The sequence below is a fragment of the Eretmochelys imbricata genome, chromosome 14 (assembly GCF_965152235.1).
Source record: "Eretmochelys imbricata isolate rEreImb1 chromosome 14, rEreImb1.hap1, whole genome shotgun sequence".
In the NCBI taxonomy this organism is placed as follows: Eukaryota; Metazoa; Chordata; order Testudines; family Cheloniidae; genus Eretmochelys; species Eretmochelys imbricata.
In genome coordinates this window covers 2,423,824-2,444,916 of record NC_135585.1, presented here as the reverse complement: position 1 = coordinate 2,444,916, position 21,093 = coordinate 2,423,824, and the positions used below count along the sequence as shown (strand labels likewise).

The 21,093-nt window shown below is 41.6% G+C and overlaps 2 protein-coding genes across 4 annotated transcripts in view; both read right to left on the bottom strand.

Annotated features, from left to right (window-relative positions):
• RPTOR (regulatory associated protein of MTOR complex 1) overlaps positions 1–21,093 on the bottom strand; it is a 308,191-nt gene that overhangs the window by 208,767 nt on the left and 78,331 nt on the right. The gene's annotated exons all lie outside the window — the stretch shown is intronic.
• On the bottom strand, positions 1,412–4,782 carry LOC144274768 (uncharacterized). The gene is made up of 2 exons (XM_077833852.1): positions 2,850–4,782; positions 1,412–1,997 (listed from the first exon to the last, which is right to left on the bottom strand). Exons 1-2 carry the CDS (start codon positions 2,893–2,895, stop codon positions 1,690–1,692), a joined length of 354 nt encoding a protein of 117 aa, XP_077689978.1. The 5' UTR covers positions 2,896–4,782; the 3' UTR covers positions 1,412–1,689.

The following is a 21,093-nucleotide window of genomic DNA, read 5'->3' as shown; positions in this document are numbered from 1 at the left end:
GCCGTCGAGTTATTCCTTATGATCCAAAGTGACAGTGAGGGCTCCAACGATGATATCGACTCGAGTAACGCATATAACACGAGCTTGCTTGTGGCATTCATGGACATGCTCACCACTGTGGAACGCCACTTTTGGGCTCGGGAAACAAGCACTGAGTGGTGGGATCACATCGTCATGCAAGTCTGGGATGACGAGCAGTGGCTGCAGAACTTTCGGATGAGAAAAGCCACTTTCATGGGACTGTGTGAGGAGCTCGCCCCCACCCTGTGGCACAAGGACACGAGATTGAGCTGCCCTGACGGTGGAGAAGCGGGTGGCTATTGCAATCTGAAAGCTGGCAACTCCAGACAACTACCAATCGGTCGCTAACCAGTTTGGAGTGGGAAAGTCGACCGTTGGAATTGTATTGATGCAAGTTTGCAGGGCCATTAATCGCATCCTGCTCAGAACAACCGTGACTCTGGGTAACATGCATGACATTGTGGATGGCTATGCACAAATGGGTTTCCCTAACTGCAGAGGGGCAATAGATGGCACACATATTCCAGTTCTGGCACCAGCCCACCTAGCCTCCAAGTACGTTAATCGGAAACGGTATTTCTCTATGGTTCTCCAGGTGCTTGTGGATCACCGTGGGCATTTCATTGACATTAACGCAGGCTGGCCTGGAAAGGTGCATGATGCATGCATCTTTCAGAACACTGGCCTGTTCAGGAAGCTGCAAGCCGGGACTTTTTTCCCACACCAGAAGATCACTGTAGGGGAAGTTGAAATGCCCATTGTCATCGTTGGAGACCCCGCTTATCCTTTAATGCAGTGGCTCATGAAACCCTTCACAGGGAGCCTTGACAGCAGGAAGGAGCAGTTCAACAGGCTGAGCCGGCGCAGAATGACTGTGGAGTGTGCTTTTGGCCATTTAAAGGGCTGCTGGCCCTCTCTGTATGGGAAGCTGGATCTGGCCAATGACAGCATCCCTGCAGTTATATCTGTGTTCTGTACCCTCCATAACATTTGTGAAGGGAAGGGTGAACAATTCACTCAGGCATTGAACTTGGAGGTTCAACATCCGGAGGCTGAATTTGAACAGCCAGAGGGCAGGGCTATAGAGGGGGCCAGAGCAGGGCTGCATGGCTTAGGGATGCCTTGAGGGAGCAATTTGTGGTTGAAAGCCACCAGTAATGTCTGGTGCCCTACACAGGAGTGAAGTGCAGCGGTTCCAGTGTTAGTAGGAATCTGTATTTGCTATGCTGACTTGCAGTGCCTGTTTCTTTCCTGGCTAAGGTATCTTTTACTTTATGCAATAATAAAGAAGGTTTTCAAAGCCAAAAAATCCATTTATTGAAAAGAGAATTTATTTACTGAAAAGAAACACAACTGCTTAGGAAACAGAAAGGGCAAGGGGGTGGGGTGGGGAGCGGTACAATCACAGGTTTGTGTACGTCCTGTTATCATACTCAGCCTTCCTGTCTGGAGTGCTGTGCAATGAGTGCTGCACTTCAGGGTGGCTGTACTGCAGGGTGATGGGGGTTGAGTGCAGAGGGTAAGGGTCATAGTTTTCAGGGCTGGGTGGTGAAACTACAGATGTTGGAGGCAGCTGGTGGTGGTAAGAACCCGGATGTTGGGGAAAGTGGGTTGGAGGTGACATGGGGACACAAGGGAAAGAGTTTTGGGACAAGGGCTGCAGGGGAGTCAGGCACAGTAGTGCTCCACCTGCATGGCTACGAGCGCCTGGATAGAGTCCGCTTGGCGCTCCATTATGCTCATCAGCCGATCCGTGCTTTGCTGCCGGAGCACCACGCTTTTGTGCCGGCGCTCCTCATTCTGCTGGCGGATCCTCCTTTCACGATCCCACCACTCCTGCACTTTTTGATTTTCATTACTTGAATGCTGCATTACTTCATGCAACATGTCTTCCTTCCTTCTACGTGGCCTCTTTCTGATTCTTTGGAGTCTTTCGGCTGGTGATAACATGGACGGCTGAAATCTCAACGTTGCATCTGTAAAGGCAAAATGCAACACTTAACAGAGGCAACATTGTTCACACCAGACAGAGCAATGATTCCCCCGTACTTAAGGGCAAGCACAGTCTACACAACAGCATAATTTGCCTGTCCCAAAGCGAGCACACATAACCCACGGGAGCCCCAAAATGGTGAGTAAGCACAGGTTCAAGCGTGACTGATTGTTTCACAGTTGTACTGTCCTCTGGGTTTCTGTGCCTTGGGGAGAGCCAAAAATGGCAGGGGGCCCCTATACTGAACACTGTCCCCACATTTTCCACAGGAGTTCATCCTGGAAGATATCCCGCTGCTGAGGGTGACCTGGGAAGCAAGGGAGGGTCTTCTACTGCAATGCGCTTTCGCCCTGGCCCGTATGCAGCTTGCCTGTTTGCAGCAATGGTCCCCCGGCCCCTCACAGCACAGTGACGTGAACAAGTTAGCCTTACTGGGACAAGGATCACAGTGGCTCTCCCGAGAAACCTGCACAAGCGCATTGTCCAAGTTCTGGATGAGACCTTTGAAGAGATCACTGAGGCCAATCACCGCGATGCGAGAAAGCACATCAAAGCCCTATTCCGCATCTAGGCATGCATGCAGACCTAACCCTCCTCACCCCAAGAGCCTGCACCAAATCACTTCCTTCCCAAAATAAGAAAAGGAGTACTTGTGGCACCTTAGAGACTAACCAATTTATTTCAGCATAAGCTTTCGTAAGCTCACAGCTCACGAAGGCTTATGCTCAAATAAATTGGTTAGTCTCTAAGGTGCCACAAATACTCCTTTTCTTTCTGCAAATACAGACTAACATGGCTGCTACTCTGAAACCTTCCCAAAATAAAAGCCACTTACCAGGAACCTCCTCTGGTGTTTGTCCTTCCCCAGCACCGGCCGCCATGACTGGCTACCTTCCTCTTGGCTTGAGAACAGCTCCTGGCTGCATACATCTAGGGATTCCAGGGTGTCTTCCTCTGCCTCAGCACCCTTGCTTCTGCTTAGCTCCTCCTCCTCCTGCCTTGTTGCACTGACCTGTGAGGTGTCCATGGTGGTACTTGGAGTGGAGGTGGGGTCGCCCCCAAGTATTGCGTCCAGCTCTTTGTAAAAACGGCAGGTCATGGGGGCAGCACCGGAACAGTGGTTTGCCTCGTGGGCTTTGCAGTAGGCATTCCACAGCTCCTTCCCTTTAACCCTGCACTGCTGTGCGTCCCGGTCATGGCCCCTTTCCATCATGTCCCTTCATATCTGCCCAAAGGTATTGTATGGACAGCTTCCTCCCCCCAAACACTGATGAGGTCCAGCACCTTGCCATTGCTCCATACTGGGGGTTGTCTGGCACGTGGAGGCATGGTCACCTGGAAAGATTCGCTGAGAGCACTCCACGCCTTGCTGAGCAAATAGGAAGGGGATTTTCAAAATTCCCAGAGAATTTAAAGGGTGGGTCTGACAGTTGGTCACCTGAGGGCAGGGCAGTAGAGTTCAAAGCGATGACCAGAGTGGCTAGAACAGGCAGTGTGGGACACTTCTGGAGGCTGATCAGAGCGCACTAAGGGACCAGGGCGTCCACACTGGCGCCGCAGCACTCCAGCAGGGGCGCAGCAAACATTATTCCACTCGCCGAGGTGGAGCACCAGGAGCACTCTAGCCGTGGAGTCAGAGCGCTCTATGTGCCTTGCCAGCATGGATGGGTAGTGAGCTAGTGCGCCCAGAGCTCCTTTAATGCACTCTAACTCGCAAGTGTAGCCATGCCCTTAGTATAAAGACAAGAGCACAGATGGAGCCTCACTGATGGGGTGGTGCAAGGAAACAATGAGGATATTGGTCAGCATGATTAGGAATATTATCAATTGATTACACTCATTATTATGTGAACTTTAAATTTTAATGTTGCCTGCCCCCTACACAACAATTGTTAGTTTCAATATGCCACATATTCCAGTATTGACAATATACTGCATTTAAGACATTGTTAGGGGAAAGCTGGAGTTTTGGCTGCTGCAGTGGGGGTGGTTGTTGCTTCTGGCACTGAAGAAGGCATAGAAAGCAATTTTAGATTATAAATAAATGCATTAGCTGGATGTTTTTTATAGCATGCATAACAGCGAAACAGTTAAAACAGATTTAATAAAGCATCTTTAAGTTTCAAAGTTACTGCATTGAAGGGGAGCATTTCATACTTGTTTCAGGCTGTTTGCAGACTCAGGAAGAAAACACTGCATTATTTTGCTCATTTCACATTTTCAAGGCTATCTCAAAAACCAAGTGGGCTAGAAACAATTTTACAAAAAGAAAAACAGACCACTGAATACAGTTTTACAGCCTTGGTTTGATTGATGATACTACTAGTTACCCTGTGAGGAAGATCCCTGAAATCACATCTAGAAAGGAAAAATTGTTTATAAAAAATTGTCAGCATTCCAAAAATTAACAGTGTCTGGTTGATATAGGTATGTGGTGTCGAAGCAAATATTACATATTTGTATACATTTAGCAACTAACTTGAAAAATGTTAGCTATTGACGTATTTAGGAAATTTTACATAAAAGCTTGGAAAGACTTTTTAAAGACTATTTTACAATTTAAAAATATGCTTAAATAGATTCTTAAGCATCTATACTTTATCTTATATACAGTTTACATACACGTCAGTTATCCTTTGCTTCCAGTAAATGACAGAGTGCCTGTCCTCAGGACAAACCACGAAGACATTCATAGCCAGCCTTCCAGTGTTCAAAATATGGAGCCCCATCCTACCTGACAAATCAGAGGCCGTTTTCCCTACATCATAAATAATCTGCAAATGCAAACATATTATCTGCCACTACCCTTCAGTCAGAGAGGTTGTACTGCCAGTCAAAACTAGAAATATAGAGAGTCAGTCACCTGCAAAGTGAGTGGATTTAAACATATAAAGCGTACACAACCGTGGAAGCTTTAGAGAGAAGGACAGTGCTAACAGGGCTGAGAAAGTTAGGATGACAGCTTTAAGGGTTATAATTTGAGTTAACTTTTGATTCATACAATGCAACTATTCTAATGCTCTAGGACAGTGCACACACTATTTCAAAATGTATTTCATTACATAATACACACTAACGTAACTGACATTAATGTAATTTGCCAAAGTTAATAAAATAATTAAAACATCCTCTATGTAGCCTGAAGTACCCCCAACCAGACACACAGTCTTGAGCAAACAGACTTTGCAACAGGTCCTGGAGATCAACAAGTTCAGGCTTAGCAGGCAACAAAATTACAACTAACAACCCAGGGTCTCCAGATGCATCAAGACCACCTCATAGCCAAGGTGTCAAACGCAAGAGAAAGATCTGAAAGAATCCTCACAGACACTCTCTTCCACCATTACTCAATCTCCTGATAAGACTAGCATCATCGCCATGCCAGGGCATCAAGACCAAGACTGAAAGGGGTCCACAATTGTGAGGATGTTGCCTATAATAAACCAGCACTGTTGCAGAGGCTATTTATTTTAAAACAATCAGACTAAGAAAGGCCAAAAGAAAAATGCACACACATTGAGCCACCTCCCACATATATTGGCAATAGCATGATTTTCTTGTCCTATGGATCCCCTACAACTCTACGCATATAGTTATTGGACAATATTTATTATAAACATTTGAATCCCAAGCCTCACAGAGTAATTTCAGGAATGGGACTCCTTAATTAACAGTCTTGTAGAAATCTTGTCTGCAGAAGAGATGAATGGAGAAGGGGAAGAGGGATGTTCTCAGACTGACGTTATCAATAGTTTTTCGATTTGGGGGCAGTAGGGAGGGAGGTTATATTCTCTGTTTTATGTACAGAGCTTAATATTTAGGTTCAGCCTTCATAAGAAAGGACAGTAACAGGAAGTTATTGATTTAGGAGCTTTACCACGGTCATGAAAAACCAATCTATAAGAGAGATCACGTCTGTAGAGAATGTATTTCATACACACACAGATCAGATACAAATACTTCTCTTCGGCTCAAGAAAACTGCAATGCTGGGGTGTTACATATCCAGGGCTTAGCACTGACTTTTGGATCTACAATATTTCAGTGTCATTTCCTCTCAAGCTTCCTGAGCTAGATCAGTAAGACTGGGTTTGTGTTTGTGTAGATTTCCCTTTCCTTAAGCCACACAACAATTAATACGATTAACAGGTCAGGGAGAACACCTGGTGAAAGCCTTCAGTAGATAACAGCACAGCCGGTAATTTAATACGCCTTAGGTAAAGGCACTGCATTGATGGTAGTGCTGCTCCAACCACAGCAAATGAGGAAATGGTGGAGCACACGCATTACTGCCTTTCCTCTATTATTCTATACATTTCATGAGGGATTTCACTCTTTCAAAGAATAAATAAAACATCTGCAGGGGAAACACCAATCTCACGAAGATGAGTTTCACTAGAGGGGAAAAACCAATTCACTGGATTCCTTAATTTCTACCCTACTGGGAACTGTCGGAATATTTATTGGCTGCACAGAGCAATCTGGCAGTTCTGTGGATTTTTTGCACTCTAATTAATGCTCTTCTTTGAAATCATTTGCCTAATTACATTTTTAAAAACTTTTAATGGAGTCAAAGCATAAATCAAGTGTCCGTCAGGAAATTCAGAGTTAAAGCAACCCCTTTGCCATGAATCATTGTGTTATGCTCAGAGTGGTGAGAACTGCAGCAGCTCAGGGGTTGTGTGACAAAGTATTGTGGCTGCCACCTAGAAGATAAGATTTTGAATCATTATCTGTGTTTGGTTCCCCACGTGGTTCAGCCCTGCCAGATGCTAAGCTTAGGGAGCCTAGGGTAATTAAACAGGAGAGAGTTCTGAAGGTGACGATTTAAGGGAAGGAGTTGTTTTGAGTTGCTAATGCTATTAATAGGCCACTAGGGCAAGAAAGGGCTCAGAGCTTGGCCAAGGTTCCTGTCCTTGGATGGCAGTCACTGGCACAATGACAGAGAGACCAGGGCACTCCTCTCCTTTTTCATCACGAAAAAGTAAACCTCCAAAAGAAGAAATTTAAGCGGGGGAGGGAGCGAAATCTGTCACGAAGCATGATTAAAGCCTTGATCACCCATTTCCCTGAAGCTTAAGACCAGAATTCTGCTTCCAAAAAGAGCTCCAGAAGGACTGAGGAAGGGCAGAGAAGCCATGCCATTTCCCAGCCCAGCCCTAAACAGAAAAGCACAACTGTAAAAGCTGCAATACCTGGATATAGTTTGGGTGAGGAGTAGAAAAGACAGCAGCTATAAATAAATAGTTTGGCCTTTATCCGGCCTTTATTAATTTAATTTTGCATTATTATTGTAGGCAGAATAACAACACATAAAATCATTCATCTTCTATTACTGGGAACGTTTTGTGATCCTGTTATACTGATTGTGTCTAGGCAGTCTCCAAGTGGGAAGTTATTTTGCAATGGTGATTACTTCTAACAATCCCAAAATGGCTTACCCTAGAAACTTCACATTGTATTAATATGTTGGTATTGATGAGGCCTGGTGCTTTTGGATAGTTTAGGGGAGACCATAGGGGAATTTAATTATTAGAAGCAATTTCCTCAACTATTATTAAGCTGCAGAGATCTTAACTCCTTGTGCTGTCAATCTGAACAGACACAGGGAAGAAAGCAGTGGGGAAAGCTACCCTAGGGAGGAGCAAACTCAAGCCTCATATAGGTTGGATCTCCACCTTTCTAAAGCCTAAGAAAATCTGCAAAAACACAAAAAAATAAAACTTGGTTAAAGTAGAATTAAGGCTGTAAATCTGTTTCTTAAGGCAGTGTTTCCCAGCCTAGGGAGTACCAGGATGGCTGGCAGAGAGTGCATGAGGCATCTTTGGTGAGCAGTGCCAGGGAGAAGGGGTTACAATATATAACCCCTTTGACATGTTTTCATTGTGGCAGGCTGGTACACTTCAGCTGTGGGACCAACCAAGATCAAAGCAAGCTGGGGGTGGAGGTGGCCTTCCATGTTTGAGAACACAAGCCATGCACTGCAGGAGAAGGACCCTTGACACCCCCAGAAGATTGCACATATTGTAAAAGCACATAAAGTGCATGTGCTCTACTATGAGGGTGAGGAGTGCAATACCGTGGCCTAAATGAATAAAATGAACTTCAAAAAAGGAGGAAGTCAAGGTTGTTAAACAAGGAATTGTTAATGCTATAAATATCCCTGTTCTTCAAATCTTCAGAACAAGACTAAATGAGCTATGAGTAAAGCAGATTATAGATGGAGGTATATGTCTGTCTATGTGATTATAAAGATTCCTAATGGTGTTTTTAATTGAACTATTGGATGCCTCATTCACTTCAGGCCAGAGAGGACACAGCTAGCTGCCAGCCGGAACACTCAGAAAGGACTGGATAGTTTAATTATAAGCACTTTAGTGAACCTTGAAATTATGTATTCTAAATTTTGCAAGTTGAAATAATGCAGTCTCCCTGCATGCAGCTGTACTGCACCACCCCACTATGCTTTATACTACGAACTAACCTACAAGCACAAAAACTGACTATACTTAAGTTATGCCAAAAGTTGCCCACAGAGGCTCTACAGTTTTACAGCTGCCTGAGTTGATAACAATTCTTCAAACCAACAATTTTCAGAATAGCAACTTAGTCTATTAGCAAGTAGCAATGCGTATTTCTAAGTGCTCTGAACACACACACACACTCTTGAAAGCTGTGCACCATCTAGTATTAAAACCTCTTTTTACATAGCAGCTAACAAGAAAAGCAAGAGTCTCTAGTTATACTGTTTCATTATTCAGATTAAATTATTTCCAGATGAAATATATGAATGCAAAAATATCTACACCAAGGGCACCATTAATTAAGAAACCTGCATCCAGGAGTGAGGTCCAATCTGAGTTTAGCCACACAGGGTTGGGGGGAGAAAAGGAAAAGGTACAAATGGGCATTTTAAGAGTTGTTGAGAAGGTAATGGAATTGAAACAAGACTTGCTCCAATTCCCCACATCCTGCTGAATAGTATCTGCATGATGTGACAGAGGTAAATGTCAGTTATCAATATTTAACCAGCCAAAGGACCAACAGCCTGGTATACTCCTGAAGTAAGGAATTTCCACACTTCAACTACCTTTACCAAGCAGTTGGAAATCACAGGTAGATGCGAGAATTCTGAAGAAACAAAAAGCTTCTGATGAAGTGGGTATTAGCCCACGAAAGCTTATGCCCAAATAAATTTGTTAGTCTCCAAGATGCCACAAGGACTCTCGTTGTTTTTGCTATTTAATGAAACTCAGATGAAATATTTTGGGTGATATTAGTTATGAAGTCTTTTGATCAGAACAGCTTGTTTTAAAAGGAGAATTTGGACCTTTCCCTCAATGTCCCAAGCAAACACTCACATTGAAGAGTCTTCCTAAAATCCACTTTCTTTATCCCCCTTAAAAAAGAGCCTTCTACTTTCTGGACCATATAGATCTGTATCTCCATATAATTTTTAAGGGAGATGAATAAAGAGTACATATGTCACAAGAAGTATAAGGCTCCTGACCCCTCCAAGCAGACAAAATTAAAAAGCACTGGCCTGTTCCTAGTTTCCTTCTAGGATCAGAAAACAATTAAACACAAGATAGACTAAAGAACTTTGCACAGAACATCTTAGATTTCTTTTACTGTACTCTGTCTGGTGTTCCAATCAAAAAAGCAATGAAATTTATTACAAAGGTGTACAATATTTTGCTTTGGCAAAAACCAGAGGGTGAACTGATGAAAATTAACAGAGCTCTGGATCTAGAATAGCATTATGCCAAGTGGTCCCCAAACTTTTTTCATCGTGCCCACCCTTACTCATAATGGAACCTGTCTGTGCCCCCTGCAGGAACTGCCGTTGGGAACATGGGCTGGGAGCAGAGCTGCAGTAGGGGCCCGAGCTGCAGCTGGGACCGGGGGAGGGGCCAGAGCAGAGATGGGGGCAGAGCAGGAGTGGGCGGCACTCCCTCCCTGTCCACCATGGGGGCTGGCCCAGGCCTCACTGCACCCCCCGAACATTCCTCTGTGCCCCCTAGGGGGGCATGCCCCACAGTTTGGGGACCACTGCATTACACATGTGTAAACCAGCCATCTACAGCTCTGCCAGTGAAGCTCTATACTGATCTGCAGTGACCCCTACTCATAGACTCATTAATATTAAGGTCAGAAGGGACCATTATAATCATCTAGTCTGACCTCCTGCACAACGCAGGCCACAGAATCTCACCCACCCAGTCCTGCAATAAACCTCTCACCTATGTCTGGGCTACTGAAGTCCTCAAATCATAGTTTAAAGACTTCAAGGTGCAGAGAATCCTCCAGCAAGTGACCCGTGCCCCATGCTACAGAGGAAGGCGAAAAACCCCCAGGGCGTCTTCCAATCTGCCCTGGAGGAAAATTCCTTCCCGACCCCAAATATGGCAATCAGCTGAACCCCGAGCATGTGGGCAAGATTCACCAGCCAGATACCCAGAAAAGAATTTTCAGTAGTAACTCAGATCCCACCCCATCTAACACCCCATCACAGGCCATTGGGCCTATTTACCCTTAATAGTTAAAGATCAATTAATTGCCAAAATCATGTTATCCCATCATACCATCTCCTCCATAAACTTATCAAGTTTAATCTTGAAGCCAGAAAGGCCTTTTGCCCCCACTGCTTCCCTTGGAAGGCTATTCCAGAACTTCACTCCTCTGAGGGTTAGAAACCTTCGTCTAATTTCAAGTCTAAACTTCCTGATGGCCAGTTTATATCCATTTGTTCTTGTGTCCACATTGGTACTGAGCTTAAATAATTCCTCCCCCTCTCCAGTATTTATCCCTCTGATATATTTATAGAGAGCAATCATATCTCCCCTCAACCTTCTTTTGGTTAGGCTAAACAAGCCAAGCTCCTTGAGTCTCCTTTCATCAGACAGGTTTTCCATTCCTCAGATCATCCTAGTAGCCCTTCTCTGTACCTGTTCCAGTTTGAATTCATCCTTCTTAAACATGGGAGACCAGAACTGCACACAGTATTCCAAGTGAGGTCTCACCAGTGCCTTGTATAATGGTACTAACACCTCTTTATCTCTACTGGAAATACCTCTCCTGATACATCCCAAGACCGCATTAGCTTTTTTCACGGCCATATCACATTGGCGGCTCATAGTCATCCTGTGGTCAACCAATACTCCAAGGTCCCTCTCCTCTTCCGTTACTTCTAATTGATGCATCCCCAGCTTATAACTAAAATTCTTGTTATTAATCCCTAAATGCATAACCTTACACTTCTTACTATTAAATTTCATCCTATTAATATTACTCCAGTTTACAAGGTCATCCAGATCCTTCTGTATGATATCCCAGTCCTTCTCTAAATTGGCAATACATCCCAGCTTTGTATCATCCACAAACTTTATTAGCACACTCCCACTTTTTGTGCCGAGGTCAATAATAAAAAGATTAAATAAGATGGGTCCCAAAACTGATCCCTGAGAAACTCCAAAGGTAACCTCCCTCCAGTCTGACAGTTCACCTTTCAGTCTGACCCACTGTAGTCTCCCTTTCAACCAATTCCTTATCCACCTTTCAATTTTCATACTGATCCCCATCTTTTCCAATTTAACTAATAATTCCCCATGTGGCACCACATCAAATGTCTTACTGAAATCTAGGTAAATTAGATCCACTGCATTTCCTTTGTCTAAAAAATCTGTTACTTTCTCAAAGAAGGAGATCAGGTTGGTCTGGCATGATCTACCTTTTGTAAAACCATGTTGTATTTTGTCCCATTTACCATTTCCTCAATGTCCTTAACTTCTCCTTCAAATTTTTTTCCAAGACTTTGCATACTTCTATTGCATACTACTATTTTAGTTCCTGTGGCCCCAAGGGGCCCCTGGTATGGAACAGTAAAAACTCAGCTGGCCTGACCAGCGCACACACACTGCTGTCATGATGTTTATTTAAAAGGTATCTTGTAATCCAGGGGTTCTCAAACTTCAGTGCACTGCGGCCCCCTTCTGACAACAAAAATGACTTCACGACCTCCGGAGGGGGACCGAAGCTTGAGCCCACCCAAGCCCAACAGCCCCAGGAGGGGGGGACAAAGCCTGAGCCCCACCGCTCTGGGCAGGGGGCCAAAGCTGAAGCTCAAGAGCTTCAGCCCCAGACCACTTTGGGGTCCCAACCCACAGTTTGAGAACCATTGTAATATATCATTTGAAAACTAACAACATGCTGGTCATGAATATCACTTTGAAATATACATAACAACGCTGTTTGTGAAATTATGGATATTCTCTGATATTATGTTTTGGTGTATATAAACAGACCAAGGAGACAAAATAGTTTCTTTCCAGAGGAGAATGGCCAACACCTCTTCAGCTCAATCACAAATCAAGCCAGGTGTGGCCAAGAACAATGGACTATTCATTTGCATCAGAGATCACAGAAAAATCGTTTGCATTGCAAAATCACAGGAGACTGCAAAAATTAACATGGTATCCACAACTTGGTGGACACAGAAAGCTGAGCCTCAGAAGGGCTTCCTGACTTTGAAAACAAAGATAAACTTTGAGGATATAAGAACCTGCTGGAAGACTTTAGGGTATCCATCTCCTGAGGGAACAAAGAAACCAGCTCTTTGATTCTGTGAGGATAGGATCCTGGCTGGAGCAGAGAGCCATGCTGGAGAATACGAACAAGTTGGTAGCTTATGCTCAAATAAATTTGTTAGTCTCTAAGGTGCCACAAGTCGTCCTCTTCTTTTTGTGGAAGAAACTATGTTAGGCAAAGCTATCTCTTGCTAGAACTGAGTTTTAGACACCAGAAAGCATGTTATTTTTATTTCGTTTATAATCCTCACACATCTCTTTCACTGTTTGAAGTCACTTAAATCTATAAAAGGAAAGGAGTACTTGTGGTACCTTAGAGACTAACCAATTTATTTGAGCATAAGCTTTGTGAGCTACAGCTCACTTCATCGGATGCATACTAAATTCTAAATGACTAAATTCAGAAACATCCCACTATTTTGGAAGTTAAAATAATTATATTTATTGTCACCTCTTTCAAAACATAGTTTTCATTTCAGGTGGCTGGTTAGTGGGATTTAAGTGAACAAAACATAGCAAATATGCAACTCCTGCTGAGTGAATTTGTTTGGGTGTGGCAAGGAGTCCATTCTTTTCGTTTTTAGTAACAAAAATTAAACTACAGCCTCATTTGTTACTAATGACTGCCAAAACAATGCAAGTCTGAGCGACTGAAGTAAACCAGCAGCATTTCTCTTTATCCAGTGTGCTCGGTTCGAGGAACCATGTAACATTCCATACCAAAACATGTTTACAGACTATTCCACATTTATATTTATTTGGACTAATGTAAAAATCCAGTATTCCGAAATATAGAGGCCTTCTGAACAAACATTAAGGATGATATAATGTAATTCAAATGTTAAATGCATATATGTTAACACAGAGCATGATTATTGCTAAGGGTTTGTCTACAACTTAATTCAGAATAAGATAAGGTGTGAATTTAAATCATAATAGCTATTCCTAAATAACTCCATGTGAGGACATTTATTCCAGTTTAGTTTAATCCAGTTTGCATAATCTAAAACTAAACCAGAAGAAAACATTCTTTTTCAGAATAAGAGTGTGTCCAAACATGTAGGCATTCCTGAATAACGCTATGTGAGAGAAGCCCTTACTTTCAAATTCAGATAAATCCATCGTATCTAACCAGCAAGAGATGTTAAAAGAGATCAACAGTGAACAAGTAAGAGCATTCTCTGAAGTGATTCTCACTCAACCCGAAGAGATAAGAAATGGCCCAGTACAGACATAGTTAGAGGGACTAAATACACCGTGAAAGGCCTTAGGCTGAAGGGAGGGAAAATACACAACCAGGGAAGGTTCTGGAAAGAAGTCAACAAGTTATTTTTGAAAGTCCAAGGGTTGAATGAGTTGAGAAATGCTGAAGCAGCAGAAATGTGACAGGGTAACGCAAAATCACTTATCCACAAGGTGACACCGAAAGAACTCAGATATTTCAGGTCAGTGCTAAAAGATGATATAATGAGATACAATACAATTGGAAGCTACACTGAGACTTCTCAGTGTCTTTGTTGGCATTATTCCTTGAAAAATAAGATGTGGTTGTGGTAGGAAGGGAGGAATGCTTTCGACTGTCCTACCAACAAGATAATGTTAAGGAAACAGATTTTACTAAGAGAGTTCAAACTACTGCAGGTTTTCCCTCGGTGTGGAACAGGAATAAATTCATTTAAACCATGTTTGAAAGCTTTCCAAGACTAGACTACTAGTAGGTATGAGTTTGAATGCATCCCTCAGGCTGATTTCAGAAATTCAAGACTTTGAGAAAAAGGCTTATGTTGCCTGTCTAAACAATCCTCAGAAAACATTCTTTTAAAATTTCATCTCTTCCTTTATAATGAATTGTGCACTAATACAATGGTATTGGACTGACAGACTTGGAGCCTGAAGCCTTTTATTCATCTACAAAACAGATACAATGCCAATAACGGCAGTGCAATCTTTCCACCATATGAATCAGCCCTGACCTGGAGGGGTGAGATGGTAGTTCAGTCTCTTCACCGAGTCCTTGAAACTGTCAGCTAATGGCAAGTATGTGTCAGTTCCAAAAACTTCATCTTCTGGTTTTTAAACCAGGAAGAGATACTGTTGACAGTTTATCAGGAAGAACTTTTGTCATGAAGGCAGAGATCACGTCTAATGAACTTTACCCTGTTCCTCCCCAGAGGCTATACTCATCCATACCTTGAAACAAACAGAGTAACGTGCACAAATATCTACATGACTATTGCCATATAGTTAAATACAGATTCCCGTGGGCAACTCCAGTGTCTCAGGAAAAGTTTAAAATTGGGTTATTGATCAGTTAAAAATAATCTGACCCCACCCAGTGATACATCCTTCCCCTGAAATCAATATTAGCATGCAGAGAAAAAGATGACACAACTGGCTTTAAAAAACACTACATATTTAGACTACCAGCTGTATAATTTAAGTAAAATAAGCCACACAGGGCAGCCTTCAGTCCCTTGTCCCAAGATTCAACTTTACTAGCATGAGTTACTAAACACACAGAATATAGCACTTCCCAGCACAAGTGACCTGTCTATTCAGATTAATAAATGTAGTTAATTATTTGTGCTAGCTGCTGTGGATGTGGAATTGCTATATAATAATCTACTTTTTATTTACCAGCAGGACAGTGGGGTGGGAGGAGGTATTGTTTCATATTCTCTGTGTATATATAAAGTCTGCTGCAGTTTCCACGGTATGCATCTGATGAAGTGAGCTGTAGCTCACGAAAGCTCATGCTCAAATAAATTGGTTAGTCTCTAAGGTGCCACAAGTACTCCTTTTCTTTTTGCGAATACAGACTAACATGGCTGTTACTCTGAAACTTTTTATTTTATGAACACTGTAAGTGCCCTTATAGAGAGGTGAAGTCATTGTATATTGAGGTAGTAGAATGCTTATATGCCTATATTGTGTTAATTAATTGGGGGCTGTTGGAAGAACAAATAGGAAGGCAACATAACAGCTCCCCAGATAAGAACTATTAGCTTAGAGAATCCTATATCCTGTCTCCATTGAAGATGCTCACCTTGTTTTGCCAGGCTAGGAGCCCAGAGATCGAAAAAAACACTAAGATAAAAAGCCCTTCTCAAGAGCCCTTCTTAAATGCAAAGAGACAGGCTAAAAACAGCAAGTCTCTAGTAGTTGGACCTTCCCCCAAAGAAGGTACAGGGGACGGCAAGCCTTAGTAGTGGGCAAGTATTCATATAGATTGGTTTATTTTTATTTATTTTATAAAATCTGTTTTCTCTTAATGCTTTTGGTCTAAATAAATAATACTCTTGCTTTGCCTGTTTAGTTACCGGCTACCATTGTCATTACTCTCAAATGGAAATGAAAAGCCAGTTCTTCCAAGAGGTAATCATAGTTGATCACAGGGGACTATAGATCAGTCAGAGTGGGAGAATCACATGATTCTACCCCAAGATAGGTGATGGCTAGAGATCTGTGAGGAGGTGTGCTCAGAAAAACAAGGAGGGGTGAGAGGTACAGTTAATCTGCTAAAGGACACAAGCCATCAAAACATTTGAGATAAGGAGCCAAGCATATTATCTTAGCATACAGCTCTACCCAAAGCCAATCTACACATCATTGCCAGTTTGGTGTTTGTCTCTCACCTACCACCTGTGGGCTGCTTGCCCTGAAATTCAACAGGGGAAATTTAATTTTTTTTGTACCTAAGAGTATAGACATAGGGAGTAGGCTTCAGTTCTAAGATATATGCTTAGGATTTTCTGTAGCACCTATTACTGTAGTATTGAAAACAGGTCACCGGCCTTCCACAAGGTGTTAAAGTACACCCCATTGGCTGACACCCTGAGAGCCCAGGGCTACGAGGTCCAGATCCACGCCCTGATCGTGGGAGCTCTGGGTTCATGGGACCCCCACAACGAGCTGGTATTGAGAGCATGCAGAGTCGGTCGACGCTATACCCGGCTCATGAGACAGCTCATGGTGTCCGACACCATCAGGTGGTCCAGAGACATCTATACGGAATGCATCACAGGACACCGCCAGTACCAGGCTGAATAACCAAGACCACCGACCAGAGAAATAACCCTCTTCCTTCCCTGACAAAGCAAGGAATGCACCCCACCCATGTACTTATTCTCTACATAAACTACTGACTTGGACTCTTAATACATTCCATGGGTGGCGTACCTGAGCCTACTTATCCACTGACGTTTTAAAAACTCCTGCACCCCAATCTGGATCTATGCTGGTTATGTGACATGTATGTACCTCATGAACCTTAGAACCAATACTTGCAATTCCCCATAACCCAAGCCCGACCCCAGATGTACAGCACCTTCCCTCTTAACTTGTGTAAATTTGATTTTTAAACATTAACTTTTTAAAGTATTGCTTATTTGTGATATTACAAAAAAGCTAAAAAAAGCACTCTATTCCAAGACAACAAACGCCATCTTATACAGCAGTTTCACTAAATTAAGTTCTTGAGTGATGCTTTCCTTTATTTATTTTATGTTTTTATGTAAAAGACAGTGTGATGGCAGATCAGAGGACTGTAGTTAACAGAGGGAACCAGTGAAGTCAGCAAGATCAGCAGCTCTACTTAAGAGTTTCAAAGTCTGCATCACAGCCTGAAAAGGGAAGGAAAGGAGAAATTCCATTGAGCTGATGGCAGACTTAACATTTTGCTCATTATAATTAGCACTTGGCTAGTCCAGATGTAACATGCTGTCGCTGTACCAAACAGAACAGAATCTATTGGTCTGAGGAATAATGAAAAAAAAATTAAAGTTAACTTCAGCACCAGAGATATGATTGTCTTTTTTTTTTTTTTTTTATTAAACTACTTAGGAGACCAAAGTTACAGCCCAAGCCTCTTTTCAGTTCCACAGGCCAATCAGGGTTGGACATCCTGTGAAGGCAGAGTGCTCAGCTCCCAGCAAAATGAGTATAAGCAGCAAAGTTCACCACTTTGTGCTATGACAAGATCCACTGGGAAATTTAGGATCAGTTAGGATGGGCTTTATATTCCCATCCCTTCCCTAAGACAGATGCTGTCGTGTGTATCGTTTAAAAGGCAGTTAACCAGTAGGGGGCACAAAGGAGGAAATCCTCAAAAGGAGGATCCCTGCTCCCCACATAGGTTTGACATAAGGAAAAACCTAAAAATTTAGTTGTTCCATAATGCCACCTTCCGTGTGTATATTTTATGAGGATATGTAATTGGGTAGATTGGCAGAACCATTCCCAGAATTTCCCATTATTTAAATCGATTAACTATGAGCCAATGCTGGTTATTGGTATGCAAATGTTTTACTTGACAATAGAGCCAGTAAGTGATTGTGAGACTTTCAGATGGATTTGCATTTCTTTAAGCACCATAAGGACTTGAGTTTTAATGGCTGATATAAGATGACCCAATAGGTGTCACCACCACATGGCAGTAACTTAGGGTATTACTACTACATTACTTGTGAGGATGATGATTAAATCATATCCACATCTCACACTGAGGAAACGGGGGTGGGGTGGGGGGGTTATGAAGTGATGATTAAAGTTGAAGGTTTAACAAGTTCATAAGATGCTCCAAGAAGGAAAAAATAGGGTGGAGAGAGGTTCTTATAGAACTACTCCCTGCTGAAAATTAACTGCTTGTTGAAGGTTAAAGAAACTGACCTCAGAAGGAAAGCAGACTCCATCAGCTTCTTCTTGGTTCTAAGGAAGCAGAATAAATGGCTACAGAAACTGGAAGCTTTCTATTAAATATGAATGTTTTTGTTAGTGTTAGGGCAGGGGAACTCTATGTGTCAACCTCTGAATTTCTGGGTTCCTGGCATAGGTCACCCATTTTCACTTGTATGAGGATCTCACACAAGCTTGCAAGAGTGCAAACTGCAAAAGCCACTGCATGATTAAGTGTAATTCCTAGATTTTGCTCAGGGGAATACTAATATTGGAATGCCAGGGGCTGTAGTTGCTAAATTAGCTGTTACCACCCAAGAAAGATCTTGGGGAGTCACCATGGACAGTTCTCTGAAAACGTCTCCTCAGAGCATAGCAGCGATTAAAAAGGCTAACAGTATGTTAGAAACTATTAGGAAAGTCTAAGAAAATAAGACAGAAAACATAATGCCACTATATAAATCTATGGTGTGGCCGCATCTTGAATATAGTGTCCAGTTCAAGTTTTCCCATCTCCAAAAGGGTATGTTGGAACTGGGAAAGGTTCACCAAAATGATCAAGCATATGGAATGACTTCCATACAAGAAGAAATTAAAAATATTAGGGATGTTCAACTTAGAAAAGAGACAACTAAGGGGGGAATATGATAGAGGTATATAATATGAATGGTGCGGAAAAAAAGTGCTATTTACCCTTTCTCACAATACAAAAACCAGGGATCACCCAGTGAAATTAACATGCAACAGGTTTAATACAAACAAAAGGAAGTATTTTTTCACACTACACACAACTAACTCGTGGAACTCATTGCCATGGGATGTTGTGATAGCCAAAAGACAGGCCCCTATTAGCCAACCTCATGATCAGGATGACTTTAAAGGTCTGACTATCAAAAGCTGGGAGTGGAACATAGGGATGGATCACTCCATAATTGTCCTGTTCTGTACACTTGCCCAGAAGCTCTGATACAAGCCACCAGTGGAGACAGGATATTGGGCAAGATGGGCCATGGTCTGACCCAGTACAGCAGTTCTTACAGTGTGTGTAAAAGCAGCTGTTAATCTCCCACTTTCATGATAGTGAATTCAATCAACTTTCTTGAAAAAATGAAACTAAGAAAATTGCAGCCTGCCATACTTCTCACTGTTTCGCAGAGCTTCAGTTTGAAGAAATAACACTAACAGTTCTGCATGCAAGTTTAACCCTAACTCAAACCAATGTCAGCAGCATGAATTCAGATTCCACACTTCAGGAGGCAACTGTCAGTTTGATGTAACATGTTCCTCAGCAAATCTGGAACAAATTTTCCCTAAGAGACATACAAAATATGCATATACACACCATCAAAACCATTTCACAGCCACAAAGTTGGGTGATTATGCTGTGTAATGCAGCAGAAAGCAACATCATAGTTTTATTTTCTTGATATTGAACACACTGGAAGCACATAAAAATACACCTTTTATCAGAAGGCTTCAAAAGAATACAGCACCAGTTTCCAGGAAGTAAGAATCCATGTTGGAAGACTGATTGCATAGAGTTTGTATTTAGCTTAATGAATTTTACTGAAAGAAGAGCTTGAGTATACAGTAATTCAAAGAGAAAAAAGCAATATTATTTTGAAATGCTGGATGTCATTATGGAATTTAAATCTGTATGTAGACACCTACACATATACACTACTCTCTTGAATTTCATTCTTCTATAAAATCTTTACCACAATTTGTAACAGAGATATATATGCTGGCAAAACGAAGGTAAAAGGAATACTTCACTTTTTTTTTTTTTAAATATACTGTTATGTAGAGATTCAGCCTTACTAAACACGACCTAATATCAGATTTATTACTACAATTTGTTATAGTTTTGCAACTATTGCTGAAATCAAAGTACCTTCACCTGAGCAATACACTTCCTTGCCCATACCTTTATTAGATAATAAACAGTGATCAAATTACTAGCATCACAAACCACGTTTATGGCATTTTTTTCCATTCTACTCAGTATTGAAAATGAACTTCACTAATCATATATGAAAGAAATCACTTGCCACACAAAGTATTCACAGTTCTAACTTCTAGCTGTACAATGCAAGATCAGTTTCTAAATGCAACCGTTTCAGCAGCCACATTTCATTAACATGATGTTTTTATATAATGGTTCATACAATAAGGTGGTTTATAACAGTGCCTGACAAATCCTATTATTCTCACTATACAATTTAATAATATAGAAATAAATAACAGTGCAAAAAATTGAAATACATCTTTATATAAAAATTCTGCATCAGGCTACTGAAATTGTCTAGTGGGTCACCTTTTCAACGTTGTACCTATTTTAATTCTGATGTATGAACAGGATTTTAATAGTGCAGTGTTAACCTGGGCTTTAATTATGACCTTAGGAATAACAAGTACAAATAAGTATTATACTGGTAATAATTATGAATAATATTGAAGCACTCCAACAGTTTAATTGACTAACTACAGATAATACCTTCTTAGCTTAATAAATCACTTCATTTTAAATGCAAAATATGTTTTGATAAATAATATTATTATTAAAGTAGTTTTATTTAACATTTTAAATATTCTTTTTGTATATAGTTAATTGAATTCCAATTTCCATTCAAATGCAGCGTGACACAAATCATGAGCAAAAACTAATCTAGAAAATACATCATTCATTATTTTCTAAAATAAAAAATGTAAAATAAGACTCTGATTCAACATATGTTAAGCTATATAAGTGCTTAAACAAATTCTCTCTCTTCTTCCTCTTCCTTTATGCCACTTTTCCTGGTGACCGTTGCAGCGGCAG

Excerpts from the sequence above, each read along its gene's own strand:
- LOC144274768 (XM_077833852.1), bottom strand. The coding sequence starts at position 2,895 with ATGGCGGCCGGTGCTGGGGAAGGACAAACACCAGAGGAGGTTCCTG. Across the intron at positions 1,998-2,849 it reads AACACCAGAGGAGGTTCCTG|ATGCAACGTTGAGATTTCAG; the intron begins GTAAGTGGCTTT and ends TTGCCTTTACAG.